General features: G+C 37.9%; 3 protein-coding genes across 6 annotated transcripts in view; 2 read left to right on the top strand and 1 right to left on the bottom strand.

Annotated features, from left to right (window-relative positions):
• LOC141437377 (uncharacterized) overlaps positions 1 to 3,156 on the bottom strand; it is a 30,328-nt gene extending 27,172 nt beyond the window's left edge. Inside the window, exons 1-2 of the mRNA XM_074100683.1 lie at positions 2,500 to 3,156; positions 512 to 734 (exon numbers count right to left, since the gene is read on the bottom strand). Coding sequence (XP_073956784.1) covers positions 512 to 734; positions 2,500 to 2,625 — 349 coding nt within the window. The 5' untranslated portion in view covers positions 2,626 to 3,156. The remainder of the gene's footprint in view (positions 1 to 511; positions 735 to 2,499) is intronic.
• Positions 3,157 to 3,447: 291 nt separating this feature from the next.
• On the top strand, positions 3,448 to 9,832 carry CSN7 (COP9 signalosome subunit 7). The gene is made up of 4 exons (XM_074100682.1): positions 3,448 to 3,808; positions 5,018 to 5,270; positions 6,933 to 7,153; positions 9,620 to 9,832. Exons 1-4 carry the CDS (start codon positions 3,614 to 3,616, stop codon positions 9,770 to 9,772), a joined length of 822 nt encoding a protein of 273 aa, XP_073956783.1. The 5' UTR covers positions 3,448 to 3,613; the 3' UTR covers positions 9,773 to 9,832.
• A 2,284-nt stretch (positions 9,833 to 12,116) lies between these two features.
• Positions 12,117 to 16,169, top strand: part of LOC141436748 (protein yippee-like) — a 186,313-nt gene continuing 182,260 nt past the window's right edge. The window contains exons 1-2 of one of the 4 annotated variants that reach the window (XM_074099778.1): positions 12,117 to 12,376; positions 12,454 to 12,498. The gene's annotated coding sequence lies outside the window, so the exon portion shown is untranslated. Of the gene's footprint in view, positions 12,499 to 16,169 lie in introns of all 4 variants that reach the window. The other 3 variants (XM_074099777.1, XM_074099782.1, XM_074099781.1) reach the window with 3 other exon arrangements.

Here is a 16,169-nt window from a genome sequence, read left to right as displayed (position 1 = left end):
GTATATATGTCTACATAAAAGAAAATAAAGTAATTTTTTCTTGGCTCAGTGATTTTCTGACTTCTTCTTGCCAAATCTCAAAATTTCTTAGACAGTATATTTTAATGTAATATTTCACACATTTCGTTCATGTAACAGAATACTGACACAATTGCTTTTTAACAATTATACTGGAAAGTAATTTAAATATATCAAACAGAGAATTCAAAGTCTAAAAACTTGTGCTTTTGTAAATAACTCATTATTCTATTGGATGAGCGATTGATGATCAGTAAAATACTATTTTTATTGACAATGGCTTTACTTTTTGGCTTTTTTATTTTACTTACCCCCGGTTTCACCATCCATTGATTAATTTTAACCGACGGATAAATGTGATGCCGTCTCTGTTTGTTTTGTTCGAATAGACTGAGACGCCATCACATTTATCCGTCAGTTAAAATTAATCAATGGGTGGTGAAACAGCCCCTTAGTGTTTTAAGTTTAACCGTGCCACTAGACTAAAACTCACTTTGTATGGTAGCTGTTTGATTCTGCTGCGACACCCTATTCAGGGTGTGTGGGGCTTCATTTAGCACAAACATAGCCCGCCTGGCCGTCACAGGCGTCCCAGCTGTCACCACCCTTGTGACCTGTGTCCCGGTATTGCTGACTGCCACAGAGACGGTGCCAACCTTCTCTTGGACCTGCGGTGTCTTGTGGGACATCACTGTTAACGTTGTTTCTGGCGACACCTGTGACAATTATTTTTAAAAGACTTTTATTAGGGCAACCTTTATCTAACTAAGTTTGTAATAATAAGTAATGTAATGTTTGTAATGCGTTTGGTTTAACATCTAGTATCATGTTGATGTTGAATGATTGTGTTGCTCTGAATATGAGCTGAACATAGATGTGCTGGAGATAGATGAGTTTGTGTGATTTGTGTGTGTTCTTACAGTGTGGAGGTGGAGGAACTTCATGAACACACATTTCTTGCATAAACAAAGCTATCATAAGGTTGCAGGTGAGCAAAGTAATTGTTTCAGTTCATTAAGTTTGTAATGTAATCTGATGTAATGACATAATTTATATTGAAATTGGTTAAGTCCACTTGTTCTTCATAAATGTATCAACAATGTATGTTGCTGTACGTACAGTACAGTCACCACACCAGCACCAATATCTGGCACAACAAAGTGTGCATAAATATTTGATACAACTCTATTTCTCAGGCTGGCAGGATGTGTCTGATATTTTTGCATACTCCACTGTGGCAGACGACTGTAGGTAAGTACATGTTGCAATGTCTCAGCATCAGTCTACTAAATAAACTAACTTAAAGGTCAGTTGCCCAGTTGTATTGTGTGCTTTAAACCTTTAGATTCCAAATTAGGTAATGCTGTGGTTATTGTTGGAGGTACAACTGACACACATATAATGTAAATCACACAGTGACAATAAGGTAAGTTGAATTTGCCTAAAATGCCCAAATCAGTAATTGGACTTACTAAATTTTGCATTTCATAAAATCATCAATTTCTATTTGAACTTCTATTTGACTATATATATAAAGTAAAAACGTTACTGATTTTATGCTATATTACCTATCTTTTAATTACTACAATCTACTTCTAAATTAGTTCTTACACTCAACTTTTTTTATTTACAACACTTATTATTATTTTTTCTATGTTATTAATTAAATACTCATTTTGGTCATGATTTTGCCTTCCTAATTTTATTTTTATCCTAGCTCACAGCTTTGCAACTGTAAACAGACTATGATTAAAGTAAAACCACTCTAAATTAAGTAAAATTAAATTAAGTTCATCCTGGTCATGGCTTACCATATTGTAACAAGCCCTTTATGGTAGCTAATTTTTAATTGTACTGATGCTGGTCTCGGCCAACAAATTGTAACAAACCCTATGTTCACCTCTGAAGGTTACTGAAACACTATGTTGTATTATTAATAATTTATTCCATAAAAGTGGATTTGAGGTCTACTTTTGTTATAAATAAATAAAGATAAGCAATTCTGCCCTCTGGTTATCATTATCAATTTTAATAAATATTACAAATTGCACATCAAGTACGAAACACTAAGTGCCAGCCTGCAATTAGCAAAATATGTCAACTAATCATATTAGGTACTATAGGTAGGTATATTTTGGGCTTTTAATTCAATAAATTTGACATGATGAAAACAAATAATCTATAGTAGTAAGGGTCTACACATACAGCACACATTACTCATTATATTATGAAACAATAGTGTATGACAGTGTGTGAGTGAGCTCAGTAGTTAAGCAGATACTACATTTTCCAAACATTTAAATACATGGATGTTCATCATGCTTAACTTGTCATGCAAACTTACAAAGGAATTTAGTTCTTAAATTAACAATAATCATGATTCTAATAATAAAATTCTAATACGCATCAAAAATTCCTATGAAATCGTCAAATTATAAATAGATAGACTGACTGTATAGATAGAGTAAATATTTCTCTTACCGTGTTCCCCAAAGTGTAGCTAAGACTGCTCGGAGTCTCCACTTCGCCTTTCGTGAGGTCTGCCGAGCTCGTGAAGCCCCACGAGTAACCGAAGCCCGAGACATTGCTCGGCGTTGGCATACACATTTTTAACAACGAATTATCACTACATCAAAATAAAAACAAACAGACCAACACAAATCCACTATTTGATAGTAAACACGAGTCCTCATGACAGTATTAACATCACGAACATGTATGTACGCTCGCTTTCACAACTACTAGCGCAGCGCACCCATCAATCACACTACCGTAACGCCGACTCACACACGCAGTTATAGTCCTCCGGTACCTCGAATTAGTCCGTCTCGCCTAGCAAAACCATTCCTTATCGAGAAATCCTCTTAAATTGATCTAATCAACCCAATATTAGAGGCGGTGCACGACAACGACGCTACCTAGCCACATAACACACGCACTCCGTTTGTTATCAAAAGCATATTGTTTATACTGTTAAATGCGTTATTAAGGATCATTGTTGTATCAGAACACCAAATATTCATCAAAACTCATAAAACTCTCACTAAATTCTCTGATTTTATGAAAACAATTACTTCATCGCACACACAAAAAACCGGACGCCATTTTATTGTTTATGGCCGATTTGTTTTTTTTTTTAATACCAACCACAACCATGCGTCCGTGACGATGGTCTTTACAGTGCCAAAAACAAAATATTTATTTGGCGATTAACGACAAATTCGAGTTCAGTGACCGTTAAACTCTTGGTTCACCGTCAGAAAAAGTAGTAAAATCAATTGTTAACTTTGTTTTGGACTTTTTAAACATAATTTAGTGCTAGTAAATATCCACCGAAAGTTTAGAACTTCATGTGCACATGGTTTTATAGAGCAAAATAGTTCTGTCTGCGCGTGTGTGCGCAGAAAAAAATGACGTTTGTTGTTTTTCTTTACATTATTTGCGTGTCCGTGTGTGTATCTGCACTTCAGTTTGTGATATCAGCTCTGGGTTTTGTGTTAGATAATGGGCAATTAACTCGTTATATACTCTCAATAACACCGTGGTGCTGAGCTCCTGTATCTACTGTAGCTGTTAAACAACTCTCAACATCAAAATGAATGCTATGTCCATGGATAGAGAGGAGCCCTCGTCGCTGTCCTCTTTTTCGTCAAATCATCCCTTGGAGCAATTTGTTCTATTAGCCAAGGGTGCTAAAGGATCGGCTTGCGCGGAGCTAATCAAACAAGTTCTCGAAGCCCCGGGTGTCCACGTATTTGGCGAACTGCTTGAAATGCCGAACATAACAGAGGTTAGTTTAGTACCATACTACTTAGTCTTGATGTCCTATTTACCTACAAATGTGAATGTAGTCATAAGTAAGGTAGTCGAAAATTTCACAAATAATGTAAGTAGCGGAATATTAAAACTCAATCTTGTCTAAGTAACCTAACCAAACCTAGAATGTGCAAGAAAAGAATGATAATCAAATACTTAATAACTTTCTTATTAGAAACTTAAATGGAATTGTTATGGTAGACTTGTGATGTGTAAAATTTTAAGACTGAGTTTTCTGCAGATAGAATAAAACACCAGCCGGTGATGATCTTTCTTTTTAGTTGTACCATTTTACGATAACTCCAAATTCTACCCACAACCATTGACCATCTGGTTTTTAATAGTTTGATAAAGCAGCTCTTTTCTCTATTCAAAAATATGTAAATAACAGTTTCTAATTTCCACTGAACTATGGAGACCAAATAAGGAACCACGCAATCACACAGCTAAATGAGGTTTATAAAAAGTATACTTTGCCAATGTGTAGTTACAAACAAAAAAAAACAACGGTTGACTAAGCGATATTTTTGTGAAAATTTTGAGACAGCTTAAATGACAGAGAAAAAATTACTGATTCCAAACATGTATGTATAGTTAAAATTTTATAAGCTGGGGGTTTTGGACTGCAGAACTCATCTGGTAGTTAACATTGTTCTATTATGGACACTAATAATCTATTATGGACACACTACAACACCAACCACCTACCTGAGTACTGCTTACAATGACGAAAGGCCTTTCGTAATGAGTTAAGCTTTTGCAATTTCGACCTTATAACTTAGAGAAAACGGTAGCTATTTGTTTGCATTTTTTGTTACTTGTTCTGATTTGTTATTAGCGGTTGGCTTCAACAAACGAGAACAATGTTATCTTTACCATATGAGTTCTGAAGACCTACACCCCCAGCTTATAAAATTTTAACTATAACTCACTATCTTAAAAAAACATTCCGGGAATGGGTAATCAATGTAACAAAATGTGCAGGGGTCAAAATGTCTATACGGGCTGGCTGTCTACTTGTCAATGTCTCCTTTCAACTGTCGAAATGTATCCAAATTAACTAATTGTGCACAACACAGAGCATTTTATGGAGAATTTTACCTGACTTCACTTTGCTGTTGACAAACTATTTTTGCTTTTTTTATTTGGTCCGAGCCTGCAATGCAACCTTTTATCATTTCAGCTGGAAAACGGACCATACGCAACCCACCTAAACACCCTCAACTTATTTGCTTACGGCACATACAAAGACTACTTAGAGAATAAGTCGGACTACTTAGAGTTGACTCCAGCTCAGTGTAAGAAGCTACAACACTTAACTATAGCTACGCTTGCTACACAAGAGAAATGTATACCGTACAGTGTTTTGTTAAAAGAGCTGGATATTAAGAATGTTAGAGACCTGGAAGATCTCATCATTGAAGCTATTTACGCTGGTAAGAATTTTGTTAATATATTTTAATGTTTCTTTATTGATTTCCAGTTTTAGGTACATTTTATTTGCTCCAAGGCAATCACTAAAGCTGGCATGAATAAATTGAATGAGAGAATGCTAATATCTATTCATTAAGTGATAGGTAATCATGTTTTTAGACAATCTCATCTCATAACCGCTATACCAAAGTGTACTAAAAACCATAAATTTAGATGGAATAGAATACTATCATATTAAATTTAAAAATCTTATGTAAGAATAAGAAAGGCTTTTACTTCCCCTCTCCCGAGGAATGTGTAGAGATGTTTAGATTAGTAGACTCACACTTTTAAATTGGTTCGCAGGTTTAGTTTCCTCACAATGTTATCTTTCACCATAAAGCTTGTGGTTAATTTTGAATGTTATTTCGCACATGAATTCCGTAAAATTCACCTCTCAGATTTGAACTCACGATCGTCTGCCTGCCTGCTTGAAGTGCATAGTTCAAATTACTAAGCCACCATGGCTTCTAATGTGATGTTCTCTTCTGTGGTGTCTGTTTTAGTTCTGTAGATTCAATCATCATCATCATATCAGCCTCAGCACATCCACTGTTGGAGATAGGCCTGCCCATAGTATACCTCCAGTTACTTCGGTTGGAAACGGCCAGCATTCAAAAATTTACCTGCGGCTTCTCACATGTAAACTATTCGATCTGGTACAATTTAAATTCCAGAATTTTATAAAATTCCCCTGGGAATTCCCAAAACTTATAACATGGTCTTCATTGAGGTTGTGTTAAGAAACAACTGTCCAAAATTTCACTTTTTATCCCATTATTCCCACGGGATAGGGATAAAATCTTGAAATAACAACCTCTGGGCTTAGAGTCATGAAATTTGGTATGTAGGTAGCTAAACGTCTGGAATAACACATAGGCTACTTTTTATCCCGATATTCCCTCGGAATAGGGATAAAATCTTGGAATTTCAACCACTGGGTTTAGAGCAGTAGTTCCCAAACTTATTTTTCTCGTGGACCACTTTCAAAATTTTACTGCTTTCGATGGACCCCCTGCTGCTACATTTCTACCACATTCTTAAAGTCGCCAAAAAATAAAAATTGTGTCGCTGTGTCTGAACAAGCATTAAGCATTGTCGGGCGGATAGCGCTTTGGAAGTCTGTACATGTAACGAAATTGTACGTAATATCGAATACGCAAGTTTGGACAAGTAACAGTCGCTTGCCTTATTAAAATATTATCTGCTTAGTTTGGTACTTAAAACAATGTAGGTAGGCCCTTATAAAAACTATGCTTACATTTTTGCTCTTTACTATCAAAAGCAGATTAATTTTCGTGGACCCCCATTAACATCTTATGGACCCCCATTTTTTGTTCACGCCTACGTAGACCCCCAGCAAGTCTCCCGTGGACCCCTGGGGGTCCACCTGGACCACTTTGGGAATCACTGGTTTAGAGTCTTGAAATTTTGGACAGTTGTTCTTAACACAACCTCAATGAAGATAACGATATAAATTTTAGGATTTCCCAGGGAATTTTGTAAAATCCCGGAATTTCAATTGTAACTACCAGATCGAATAGTTTACGCGTGCGAAGCCGTGGGTAAACTCTACTTTATAATATAAGTAGGATTCAAGCTCAATAGCAACCTTACACTTCCAGACATAATCCACGGCAAGTTAGACCAAGAGTGCAAACGCGTCGAAGTGGACGTGGCCCTAGGCCGCGACGCGCGCCTCGAAGACGCCTCCGGCATCGCCGATGTGCTCGCCGACTGGTGCAACTCCTGCGAGGCAGTCCTCAGCTCGGTAGACCGCCACATACAGCGCGCCAACCACCACAAGCAAAGGGCTATGCGGCACCAACATACCATAGAACAGGAGGTTTGTATACTTAAATATGCCTTGCCGTGCCCAGTTTTAGGGCTTAGGTGTTAGGGCGATTTCCGACTAGCATATTATCTGCACGTTTACAGAAGCGCGTAAGTGCGAGAGAGAACATTTCCTTTCAGACCAGCGTTTTATACGCATGTATAAGCTTGTTCTTGGAAGCGCATGTAGGTGCGTTGCGTATGCTGAAACAACGGATAGGTACGCGCAGAATAAACGCATGTCTGAAACCGCCTTTAGATTTGTAGTAGATGGTTCTGTCCCCATCTTTTCCCATGGATGTCGTATAAGGCGACTATAGATCTGTAACCGTATTTTCTATATTTTCTATTACCTACTATGAACTCCGGACCAAATCGATGTGGAAGGAAAGGGGAAACCTTTACAATATTTTCCCACGCGTCATCATGAAGGTTCACTACCAATCTTCAACTAACGACCACAACCACTCAAGGGCATAGCGATTTATAAGAGAGAAGATCACTAGGTAGTTTTGGATGCATGATCCCAAAACACCTGATTTTGAATGCAACCTCATGAAGAGATTTTCCTTTCAACACGAATATGCAATGTTTATCCCATTACTATAGTACTTTTCGAATAGGATGGGTACGGTACACTTGCGTTTTTTCCATTCCATGCCATGAACGTTTCAGGCCAATAATTTATAAAAAAATATTCTTGAATTCCGAATGAACTAAAAAAAAAACTCTATAGCTTAAAAGATTTCGTAGTAATAAACAGAAATCACTTAAAAATATATTATTATGTTTTGATACTAAAAATATAAATTTAAATCTCGTCAACTTTCATCGCGTAAAACGGAACTCTATTTCAATAGAGCTTGACTTTGCTTATCGACCGAATCGATTCCACAATCTTGTCAAATCGTTTGACTCGCATCATCTGTCAATTAGTACGAGAGCGAAGGGCCTTGAATGCGTCTTTGTTTCGAGTGTTTCGTATTGTTTGATATTTTGAACTGTTACTTTGTTATTCAATTTTGTAATTACGGTTTTTGTTTTTTTTTTACCGTTATTAGTTTTGATATAGTGCCAAAGAAGACCGCATTGTTTGTGAGATCCCGATACACAAGCAAAAACACTTGCTACGCGGGCGAAGCCGCAGGCAAAAACTAATTTATTTTTAACTATCACTAATAAAATCGATTACACACCCTTAGCATATTTAATCGAGAATCGCAATAAATCGATTCTTATTTACATTGTCACAACCCTTTAATTGCTTAATGATATGTGTCACCGTACCCATCCTATCCGAAAAGTACTAAGTGATATGAGAGTCGGTACTGCGAATTTAGATTTGACAACTGCATGGCTACTACGAAACTCGAAGTTCGTATCGTACCGTCCCTCTCGCTCTCGTATTAAATGGTATAAGTGTCAGCAGGCCTACTACGAAACTCGAAGTTCGTGTCGTGCGGTCCCTCTGACACTTATACTGTATAATACGAGAGCAAGAGGGACGGTACGATACGAACTTCGAGTTTCGTAGTAGCCCTGCAGAGTGACCGCACGACACGAACTTCGAGTTTCAAGTTTCGTAGTAGCCCTGCTGGACGTCTAGCAGAGACGGCACGTGCCAATAAGGCTGCGTTTCCACCAGAAATTTGCGAGGATTTGTTGCGAGGAATGTCTTTGTGATGAACCAATAAAAATGCTTCATTTACCTATTCTCACTCAGCACATCTCTAGTGGAAACAGCTTGACGAAGCAAGGTGTTAGTTAAACCTTCGAACAGTGACTATTATTACCAAGGCCGTGGTTTATTTGCTCTTCTGTGCATCATTATGTCTAGAGAACAATTCATGAACAACATACCTCAATGAAGCCGACTTCGATGTATGACGCTCGCTAAAGTCCGTAAAGCCGCAATAGTCCGCACCGCCACTTCACTAGCTAGTTTTAAGGCGTATAAAGTTTGTTATTATTTACATACAAAAATATTTACAATGTCTATAATCACAATTAATATTTATTTTACAAAACCGAGCACAACCAATAATATGTCCGCCGAGAGTTTTTTTGAAGTGTCGCTGACTGCCGCCTTTTTTACGTTCGAAGGCGAGGATGAAAATTCAAGAAATTGTTCGCTATCCAAAATACTTGCACACAAGGATATGTAAATGAAGCGTTTCTATTGGTTCATGACAAACACATTTCTCGCAATGCATCCTCGCACTGATGGGAACGCAGCAAGCAGCTAAGGCTTTGTCAATCAAGCCAATCCGCCGTCGGTTGCAATGGAAAGTACCTTCTTGCATCATATACCCTTATAGAAGTAGTGGAAACCCTGGAAGGGAAACCCCTTCCTACATGTATACAGCATATTCAATAAACGGCTAAGCCTTTAAAAGCATTTTTTTTTCTGGATGGGCTGTATCAGCCTCTAGTTGTCTAGTTTGACAACGATCCTCATTTTACTCCTCTTTCTTTACAGATAATGTTCCTCAAGAAAACTCTAAAGTCCCAAGCCGAAACCGAAGAGTCGGGAGCTGGCGGCGGTTCCGAAAGCCACTCGGCGCCCAAGAAGAATTCCGGCAAAGGCAAGACTCCACGCAACGCCGCCAAGTTCTGGCAGAAGAACACATGAAAATCCCCCTTTTGTATATATAATTGTGATAAATAAACCCCTTAGGTATCCGCTCTTGTACTTTGTCGTTTGGATTTTACACCCGAAATAGTATAAATGAATAGCTGAAGACGTTAAGACTTGTACGTAGCCCAATAAAATAGCTTATTTTGTGCCCTACTGCCGAGCAAAGGCAGTCACCTCTTTAATACTATATTTATTCTACGCATTTACTTTGCCCACGTCAAATATTGTGTTGTTAGTACTTGTTAGTGTGGGCGGGTATAGACGAATTTCATTCAAATTTCTTCAGAAATTTTACGTAATAAGGAAACATACTCGTGGTATCTATCTACTCTAGCTAGTTTGGGCTAAACACCGCAGTAGAAAACAGCTATGTGTATCTTTGTGGTTTTTATTGATAATCGCCTCAATTCGTTATAACGTGAGTCATGAAGATATATAAGTAAGTAGGTACGTTATTGTTTGATTATATTATAATAGTCACATACAATACAATTTATAAGCACGTAGACTACCCTACATAATAAATTAATTTACATATGATTACGAGTTGATGAAATTAAGTTTTTCCCGAGTACACAAAGGTTATTGCATCTCGCTTTTATGTGTACAGAAGCTTAAGTGTGAATGAGATGGCGAGCCAACTTCAGCTTATTGCGTGACCTGTAGAACGTTAATGTCATAATATTTTAGCTCTGTCTCTTTCTCAGCCTTTCAGGATTGTTGCCAGCTTTGAAACATTTTCGTACCGTTAAAACATTTACCTAATTAGTTTAAAGCTGTCACGTGGTGGCCTAGTGGTTTGACCTATCGCCTCTGAAGCAGAGGATCGTGGGTTCAAACTCCGGCTAGCACCTCTGAGTTTTTCGAAATTCATGTGCGAAATTAAATTTGAAATTTACCACGAGCTTTACAGTGTAGGGAAACATCGTAAGATTGGATTTTTACCTTATCTGTACTATATAATATTATAAATGCGAAAGTGTGTGTGTTTGTATTTGTCCGTCTTGCACGTCGAAACGGAGCGACGGATCGAAGTGATTTTTGGCATAGAGATAGTTTATGACATAGGCTACTTTTGACCCCGGAAAAATGCACAGTTCCCGAGGGAACAGCGCGCGATAACCGAATTCCACGCGGGCGAAGCCGCGGGCAAAAGCTAGTTAGAAGTATAATTTTACTGTATTTTCAAGGATTCTGATAATTTCCAGCGAAGTTAAAATGTTTACAGACTAATATCCTGCTCAGGTTACCTACAATACCAGACTTTCTACAGGTAAAGTATGCAATTTACCTGATTTACCTAGTGTATTTTTGCAAAGATACCTTATCTTACTTTATTATAGGTGTCAAATATGTTTACTTGATGCTAATCCCGACATAATAGCTTTGTGTATGTATAGGTAAATTTGTCCTTTGCCGCATCATCGTTACTCATACAAGGTAATCATTAAACTAACCTAACCAAAATTGTAAAACCCCCGACTCTGTCACTTCAAAGGCCAATATCTCAAATATGGCTAAACCGATTTTGATGAAACGACATGTCTAAGAGCCATCGCTAGAAAACCAGGTTTCAAATAAAAAAAACGCATTCAAATCGGTCCACCCGTTTAAGAGCTGCGGTGCCACAGACACACATAGCGATCAAACTTATTTATGAAAAAAAAAAAAAAAAAAAATATTTATTAAGTTAAAAGTACATGGTTTACGGTACAGAGGTTGGAATCTCCTAGTAAGTATAAAATACCTGTGTCAGGAGATCCCACTCTTCCATTACAAAAAATCTTTATCAATACAAACTAACTATACTATGTTGTACATACAAATATGTTTTATGATTTAGAACAATAACAAAAGTAGGGAAAAAGCAGTAGTGTGTGTGTGTGTGTGTGTGTGTATTTATAACACCCCTCTTTTTGCGTCGGGGGTTAAAAAAAGCAATAGGGGAGGGTGGAGGGTATCCGTTGCAACAGGCTAGGTAGGTACGAATCCATATTGTCTGTTCCCAGTCATTAATTTATGAATACCACAACTTCCTTTCAATTTCAATACAATTCAAATTCGACTTAACACCTAAGAAAAAACAAGAGCAAAAATTGTTCTCTATACTTTTTTTTGTCCAAATGCGTAGGCGTTTGGGAGTTAGCTGTAAAAAATAAAAGTTAACGCTATGACAATGTGACTTGCGAAATTCAAGTAAACCCACGCCAAATCGATAAAGTATAGTTAGCTCTGATAGATATTTTTTCTAAAATAACCAGGCAACCCTCCGCATACGTCAATTGAGTGAGTGGGACAAAGGCTCAGCGAGCGTTTTAACGAGCTATCGCGATGGTGAGACGTACCGAGCACTCGTTCGTGCCTCACGAGCGACCCCGACGCGTGTCTAACAGCGCAAAATATTGTTGCGCAGGCAGTGCAACGATTAACGCGTATGCAGGCCCCCAAATGTGATGTAAATAACGTATAAAACCCACAAACATTGTAAACAAACTCTTACCGTACTTAAAATAATCGTTAATCAATCTGACAACAGTGCCGTGATTGCTCAAAACACCATAGCAACCGGTCGGTGGAAACTACGACACAATTTTGACGGTCCGTTTGCAATCATGTTGTCGTGATTTGTTTTGTTCTGGACACTGGAAGCTTATTTAAAAGACTGTCGTTCACAGGAGTGCCACATTTCGAGGGCCTTCGTGTATTGGATGAACAGAAAGGCAAGTACCTCCGCCCTTTGTTTAGGACGTCATAGGTTCACCTTTCATCGTCTGCGGACGATTTCATGGTCGTAGATTAGATGTTTATTCTTTAACAAACAGCGCTGGATCTCCAACACATCTTTCATACTCATACCGTCTCATACCTTTATAAAGGAATCGACACGATGACACGAATCGCCCAGTACAGTACCAATTTTATTATAAAAACATTTTTAACCTACCTTCTAAATCAAAAGGTCATTCGTCATGGATAGCTAAATACCCTTTACTTTTAAAGTTCTCTTGAACTCTCAATCAATATAGTAGCTATGCGTGTTTCGCTAGCTAAAAATAATAGTATTGATGTAACGTGGTATAAGTAGGTACGTAGGTGTATTGTTCCTTTGTTATGCGATACTAACAGTCAGCTGTTAGCTAGCTGGGTGGGGGAACTCGTTTGACAAGTCTCGTTCATGTGGTCTCGCTCGTTGCATTGTGGTTCTGGTTCATGTCATGACATGAAATATACTATTCACTAGTTTATAACGTGTTAGACTCGTACTCACAACGTCTTTTCTGTCTTGGTGTTGGTAGGTATCTAGAATCATGTAGGTACTTATTATAATTGATGTAGGTTAGGTGCATTGTGCATTTCTATCTCCTTTGTTCAGTACAGTACGGCCACAGACTGATATTTGGGGAAAGGGTCATTAATTATTATTAGATTATTTTATCAGGTATTAACCGAAAAAAACTACGCCACCTACTAACTACCTACCCTACCCTACTTTTTAGGGTTTCGTAGTCAACTATAGTTCCCTTATAGTTTCGCTATGTCTGTCTCTGTCTGTCCGTCCGCGGCTAAGTTCAGACCATAAGTAGGTACCTACTAGAAAGCTGTAATTTGGCATGAATACATACATACCAGTCACGCTACGCCGACAGTGGTTAATGAAAAACGGCTGAACCCATTTTGATAAAACATGTCTAAGAAAGAACCATAGCTAGAAAACCTGCTTTCAAATAAAAAAAACCGCATTCAAATCGGTCCACCCGTCTAAGAGCTACGGTGCCACAGACAGACAGATAGACACACATAGCGGTCAAACTTATAACACCCCTCTTTTAGCGTCGGGGGTTAAAAAAATCTAAAAGATTTTTTTTGGGTTTTGTGCCTTGGTCTGTTTGATTTAATAAAAAGAGACCAGCGCTGGGAATCGAACAGGCTGTCCAGTTGCTAAATGTCGCCGTACGTACTTATGGTACAGGTTGCTTATTTCTACTACGCTACTTATGCAGCAGCACTAGCGACATCTATGTTTTCGCTCTCATCGAGAGACTTGGTCTGTTTGATTTAATAAAAAAGAGGTATTGACAGCTGTCAGTTGTAAAATGTCGCCGTACGTACTTAGGTACGTGTGTGTACGTATGTGTTACATTGTGTCATTGTATGGCGACATTTGACAACTGACAGCTGTCAATACGACCTTATTTTTAAATCAAACAGACTCCTCTCACCAAACGTGCGCTTTGCCGAAATAAAGTTTCAATTTATTTTTAAATAAATACGGCAAGTGAAAAAAAAATATCTATCTAAAGGAGAGAGCAACATTATAAATCTACTATTATCGATAAACAATATGGACCATCCTAGAAAACTTAAATTACCCAATTCAGTAATCTGTTTGCGAAATAGTGCAAACTCATTAAAATCGAGCGTCCCCCACCCCTCTAAAATCTAAACTGATGGGTGGAAAAATTTGAAAAAAATCTGAATGGTCCAAATATATTATCAAATTTACAAGGAAAATTGTAGCGGCTAAGAAGAGCCTAAGGCATAAAATATACCTAATCTTGGAAGATTCTGTACACAATACGAAATCCTTAGAAAATCCTCTTTAAAATCTTATTTGATTTTTTCGTAATGGCTACGGAACCCTATCCTGGGCGTGTCCGACACGCTATTGGCCGGTTTTTTTACCTTTACTACCTTACCTACTTACCCCACCGTACCTTTTAATTATTTCTAAAAAATATGACACCTTGCTGAAGTGCATTGTATTTTGCACTTTATAATAATACTAGCTTTTGCCCGCGACTTCGTCCGCGTGGAATAGTAACTTTGGAAAGTTTTTAATTTATTTAGGGTACCTATTCTGCCAATAATAGAACATAGAAACTTCTACGGTTTATGAAAAAATAACATATTTTAATACATTGCTTTATATCTCAACTCATTTTTTTTTGTTCTTTCATTCTTTGGTAAAACATAAATACCGCGGCGGGTAGCCACATTTAAGCAAAACGTCGTGTATTCTACCCTGCCAACACAAAAGGACTAATTCTTCATATGCCTCCTCTACATATCGACGGATGCGTCGGCAGATGGATCCGCAACCATATCTTCGGATAAATTGCGATCCGTCCACACATCGGCAGACGTGTGGACAGGCGCGTTGCGTTCGCGCTGTCACCCTTTGATCCGTGTCGAAAAACCGACACCAAACGGATGAGTGGCAGATGCATCGGCCGACCACAGACAAGCAAAAACCACCCTCTACACCTCGGCGGACGCATCCGCAGATACAATCTGCCGACGCATCCGTCGATATGTAGAGGAGGCAATGGCAATAGTGAACTCTTGACATCTTACGTCCATTATTGTAAGTTAGGAGGGTAGGATTATAATTAAGACGGCATTCTTACTAAGCGTAGCTACACATATTTCCGATAAACATACTTATAGTAAATTTGTTTGGACGAACTTTCATCCCCATATTTTCAAGTATGAAAAATGTCGAAATGTGAAAAGAGCCGGAACAAATGTTTTTAGGGTTCCGTACCTCAAAAGGAACTTTGCTGTCCGTCCATCCGTCTGTCTGTCCAGACCCTTTATCCCGTAAACGCACGGAGTATGTATCGAGTTGAAATTAAAACCCTAAACTCAGGTCAATAGTCCCGGAAGCTGTGAAAAAATTGAACTTCTAAGGTAACGTCATCAAAAGCAACAGTCATTAAAAAGATGTTTCCATACAAATCGCCTTAACAGAAAAAGTTATGGGTACTCCCGGCTGTCCTAGAAACTTGGAATTTTGTATAAAAGTAGCTCTATTAGCAATTTTTTTTTACCCTTATAGCAAAATAAATAAGAAAAATCTGAAAATCATAATTTTTCATTTCTGAATGTCTATGTCAATAAGCCATCTAAAATTACCCCACATTGCGTACATTTTGCTTATAAGCTTAAAATAGGCTCTGCTAACACTGGATATTTATAAATACCTACGTACGGAACCCTTGATGCGCGAGTCCAAGTCGAATTGAACCGATTTTTTTTAGTTCTTATCTAAAACTTAAACACAAAGATTCTTTGATTTATCTGTGACGACGACGACGACGTTCCATATAAATTTTCATCCCCTATTTCATCCCCTCGCAGGTAAAATTTTCAAACACGCTTGAACAAATATCTATTTATTTTTTTATAAGTGCCCAAATGCCAAATTTCATAAAGAACCATCAATTTATCTTCGACAATGACGACCTTCATGTAAACTTTCATCCCCTATTTCACCCCCACACAGGAAGAATTAAAAAAAAAGCGCGAACAGATCTATTTATGTCTTATCACGTGCCCAAATGCCAAGTTTCATAAATAACCATCGATTTATCTTCGGCAATGACGATCT

This window comes from Choristoneura fumiferana, chromosome 17, assembly GCF_025370935.1.
Source record: "Choristoneura fumiferana chromosome 17, NRCan_CFum_1, whole genome shotgun sequence".
NCBI lineage: Eukaryota > Metazoa > Arthropoda > Insecta > Lepidoptera > Tortricidae > Choristoneura > Choristoneura fumiferana.
The sequence above is the reverse complement of the archived record's forward strand: the minus strand, read 5'-3'. Positions and strand labels throughout refer to the sequence as shown.